Here is a 4,823-nt window from a genome sequence, read left to right as displayed (position 1 = left end):
TAGACCTTGTATACATCTTGGAATTCAACAATGATTGTAACTATTGAATTGTATAGACCATTACATTCGAAGTCAGTAGCCTAATATATTCATTTCACAATTACAACAAATGATTAATTCACTACAAACTAAGAAAACAAATGTGTACTCCCTCTGTTTTTATTTAAGTCCGCGTATTAGCATTGGTCAAAGTCAAGTTTTGTGAACTCTCAGAAAGTTTATAACAAAAAATATTAACATATACAATAACAAATAAATACCACTAGATTCATTATTGAATGTACTTTCACATCATACATATTTGTTATGGTTAATGTTTATATTTTTCTATAAACTTGGTCAAACTTTAGGAAGTTTGACTTCGGTCAAACCTAATATGCAGAGTTAATAAAAACGGAGGGAGTACTAGTAGTTACTAGTACTACTAACTACTAGTACTACTCGCTAGTTGCTTAGCCCAATCACCCAACACGCCACACGGGGAGTTCAGTGTCATAAATTTTGAGGTAGGCGGGAAAATCTCCCGCGCCCCTGATTCGAGCAGTGCGAAGTTACCATCATAGCCTTCGGAACAGGCCTACGGATGACGCTTGGTAGGGGGCTGTTTTGGTAGCTTCAGGTTCACCCTACCCAGCCAACCCACCCCGACACCTAGAGTAGTACACCTGAATACTCCCCATTTTCTATCCCCGCCGCACAATAGACTTCTCCACGGCACCGTAGCCTTCGTGCTCCTCCCCTTCTACATCGGCGCACTCGTCCACCGCAGCGCATTTGCCTCATCGACGACCTCGTACGCCGCACTGGAGCCGGTCCACCATCGTCATCGTACACCGAGCCTCTTCCCCGGCACCGTCCTCCACGGTCTCGGATCCTTCCCGGAAGCCATCGCCAAGCACTGAAGCACCACCGTCGTGGGCAATGAACTAACTCCCGTTGCCAACCATGATGCACAGAGGCCTTCACGACCATCGTCCTCCTCCTCGATTGGTAATGTGTGCATTGAATCTCTTAGCAGTACATGTGCAGTTCCAATTTTGTTCATACCTACCCTTCAAATTTCCTGGTTGCTATTGTTCCCGTAAAAGTAATTGGTTATAGCCTCCATTGTCCAACAGAATATCATCTTGTAATTGTGTGTCGCTCCTGTATCATGCTGTGCTTGGGTAGGTTCTTCATCTGCAACCAGTAGTGTGGCAAATGATGGAGTGTTTTTTTAGAACTAGCAAGATGCCCATGCGTTGCACGGAACCTCAAGATGCATTTGTATGAGTATTTTATCTTGTGGGAGAAAAGGATTAACGGGGGAAGGCCTTATTTGCAAATTTGGAGAGGGATGTGGGTATATTTCTACAAAATTGCCATAGTTTCCTTCCTATCTGTCGGATATAAACCAGACGGCCTATATAGCAGGATGGCAGGCACACCATCATCACCAACTCTATTTTTTAAAAGAGTAGAGAAGTAGAGATAAATATAAAATATAAAATAAATATAACAGTAGAGAAGAGAGTAGAGATAGCAAGGACGTCAGGAAAGGATCACACGTGCGCGGGAAAAAGCGACCGGGCACGCGCTAGTTTTGGCGTGCGATGTCCTGCGCGCTTTATAAAATCCAACGCCCTCCCACCGCTCTGTGCCATGCCACTGCTCTCTCCCGGCCATGTGCCTCGCCACCGCTCTGTCCCTGCTCTGTGCCTCGCGACCGCTCTCTCCCCACTTTGTGCCTCGTCACCGCTCTCTCCCCGCTCTTTCTCGCCTCGTCACCATGCTGGCGCGTCACCAGGAAACTTGGGGATACCGCGGCGTCCACGCGCGCCCCTCCGGCGGCTTCTCTGCCGAGATCCGGTTCCGCGGGATGCGCCTCGGCCTCAGCAATTTTGACACCACCCATGATGCCGCCCGCGAGTAATACGCAGTGGCGTGGCACCTCCGGTGGCCTCATAGAACATTGAAATTCCCCAATGTGCCGACACGGGAGCGGGCGCAAGAGCTTGGGCCTCTGCCGCGGCTTATCACCGACGAGGATCATTGTGACAACAGGAGGCGGGAGCACCGTCTCGGCATCGCCGAGATGGACGAGGAAGCCATGGCGCTATGGCACCAACACTTCCCACATGACATCATCAACGAGCGTGAGTTCTACGCGCAAAGGAGGGCGGAGAAGGAGAAGAGGAGGGCGGAGTGATCCGCCTATCGCGAGGACAAGTGCGCGCAAAAAGTGGCCGCTCAATTCAACATGAGGCTAGGAGCAGCGTCACCCTAGTAATCCGACGACGATCGGTATGTTCACGCGTACATTGAGACGTCGGAGGAGGACATCACCGAGGAGGAGTCGGACGACGAGGAGTAGTTGAACTATCTATTTTTTTAATCTATCTATGCTGAGAACTATCTATGTCTCTACTCTCTATCTCTACTTCTCGATCTCCGGGCCTGCAAAAACTGGCTATTCCAGCGCTGTAAATGCTTTTTTAAAGCGCCGCGCGTTGCGTTTCTGTTGGAGATGGTCTAACATGGAAGACGAGTGCTTTAATGCTGCCCACAAGATGCGTGAGTATTACTAGTATATTTTTCTTGCCATGTTGAGATTTTAAAACCATGAGTGCGAACATGCAGAGGAGCAATGCAAACCAAACATGGGATATTGGGGACATCTTCAAGGAGTGTCACAAGATAAAGACGAGCTGCACTGAACCTGTAAAACGAGCTTTGGTAAGTAACACCCTTTCAATTACTTTCGTTTAGCCCCATGTTCTTCGATGTGTATATGTTGTAGTTTCTGTTTCTCTTAGCCTCGTGTTCTTCGATGTGTAATAAGAAGAGTCTTAATCGTCCTAATGCTTTTGTTTTTAGCTTGATGTAGGAAGTGGGTGTTCTCACCTTGTAGTCTGTTTTTATTTTTTTCCTTTTGAATTCACTTCTCCGAGTCATGTTTATTTGGCTTCTACTAAATGGATCTGGGTTGCTCTTAGTATTGATCTAAAAAAGAAGTAACTTCATGTCAGGATGCAGTTCCTGCGAGGAGGGAAGTATGGTCAACCTCGAGATCATGTTTCCAAAATGAGGCTGGATTACACACAAGGTGCCCGTTCCATGATGTTGGATTAGACACAAGGTGGAAATTCCCAAATGATGCTGGATTACACACAAGCCAGGTGGAGTCGTCAACTGTTTGTGTCCTCGTGGCTCTAGTAAAGGCTGAAAGAAAGCGTGCAGCAACCCTTGAGAATGTAGTTGAGTTCCCGAAGAATCTAAAAGAGCAATCAGATGCTCTCTTCACCAAAGCCAAAGAAGTGATAGAAGAAGCCAGAAAGAAGCTAGCAGAGGCACATCAGGCTAGGCGTCTCCTACTATCTAAAACTGTTGTCAATACAAATGTTCCTTCATAATAGCTAGGTTCAAATTTTTATCCAGTCAGCATGCCTGTTGTGATGTCTGTGCATCTACTGATGTGGCACAAAATAATTTTTTAGGGTCATGTAATAACAGTAATTACCTTCCAAACAATAACAGACGAAGCATTGGACATGGTATAGTTCACGCGCAAGCCCAACATTCCAAGTTCAACTTCCACATCAAACTCATGTTCACAGATATCTGCACATTCACAGATAATGTCCACAACCATGATTCACTTCAAAGCCAAAAAATGTGAGGAGAGTTATAAATAAAGAAAAACCTCTAGTTCCTACTACCAGTGGGAGCACAACAAGTCAAGACCATGCGTAATTAATTATATTTTGGTAATTTCTGTGTTCTAAAATGCCGGCCGGCTCACGGAAGGACGTGTTGCTGGCACACGCGCGGATTCCATGGAGGCAGGCGGGGCAGTCTGAAGCCGGTTGCATGCGGCGAGGATGCGTGTTCAGCCGCACCTGCAATGAGTGGGGCCCTCTTGGCCGGCGCGCCGGTTCAATGCCTGCGCTATGACAGGTCACGTCCGCATCAGAGCAATCACTCCCTCCAATCCTTTTTTGTTTCGGTATAACAAAATCTCATTTTCCATTCACATTTTACAAGTAAAATTCCTGGACAAACTTTGACCCAAAATACGATGGGGACTAGTAAACCAGGACGGATGTAGTAGTTTTTTTTTATCAAAGAAGGGCTTCCCCCTTCCGATTTTCATTATTGAAAACCAACATCGAAACAATAGTATTTTCCCTAGAACTACCAGGCTCAACATCTCGCAACATAAACCCATACAACCATACGCCAAGGAGGTAGTAGTTATGAATTCCATTTTCGCTCCATATCAATCGTTCTAAAAACTACTTAGTACTTATAACGCGCCATTGAAAATCAGAACTCTTATCCCACTAAAAAATGATATTTTAAACGTGGCTACTCAATCAGTGGCAACTGGCGAGCCACCACCTCTAGGTCGTTTACCTATGGTCCTGACCATCAACTCCTACAGATCAAATTATCACGCAAGCTGGCTATTCCTACAAAGGTGCGCTCCACCATGTACCCGGTAACCGCGCATGCAGCAATCGTGCACCTAGGGTTTTAGGGTTTATTTGTTAACGGTGCCTTTACGTAACTCTCATGTGTGTGAGACGGCGAGAGACCAACCGCATGCGTGCTCCTCTTCTCTTCGTATATGTACTCCACCATTTGTCTGGTGTCCAAAAAATTATACAGTAGTAATAACTACTAGCAATGTGCCAATACGTTGCCACATGATCAAAGTAGTTAATACATATTCACCGATTTGATAGAAAAAAGATTCTAGTTTTGAAATACGTATATCACTAAAACTATGTTATGTTTCACTCAAAATATATTCCTTTGGCGGTTTGATGAGATAAGGGAGG

At 45.7% G+C, this 4,823-nt stretch overlaps 1 protein-coding gene across 1 annotated transcript; it reads left to right on the top strand.

Annotated features, from left to right (window-relative positions):
* Nucleotides 1–1,663: 1,663 nt before the first annotated feature.
* LOC147959732 (uncharacterized) lies at nt 1,664–2,188 on the top strand. The gene is made up of 2 exons (XM_087532878.1): nt 1,664–1,908; nt 2,044–2,188. Exons 1-2 carry the CDS (start codon nt 1,664–1,666, stop codon nt 2,186–2,188), a joined length of 390 nt encoding a protein of 129 aa, XP_087389004.1.
* Nucleotides 2,189–4,823: the final 2,635 nt, after the last annotated feature.

This window comes from Triticum urartu, chromosome 7A, assembly GCF_056163025.1.
Source record: "Triticum urartu cultivar PI428250 chromosome 7A, HENAU_Tu73, whole genome shotgun sequence".
In the NCBI taxonomy this organism is placed as follows: Eukaryota; Viridiplantae; Streptophyta; class Magnoliopsida; order Poales; family Poaceae; genus Triticum; species Triticum urartu.
The sequence above is the reverse complement of the archived record's forward strand: the minus strand, read 5'-3'. Positions and strand labels throughout refer to the sequence as shown.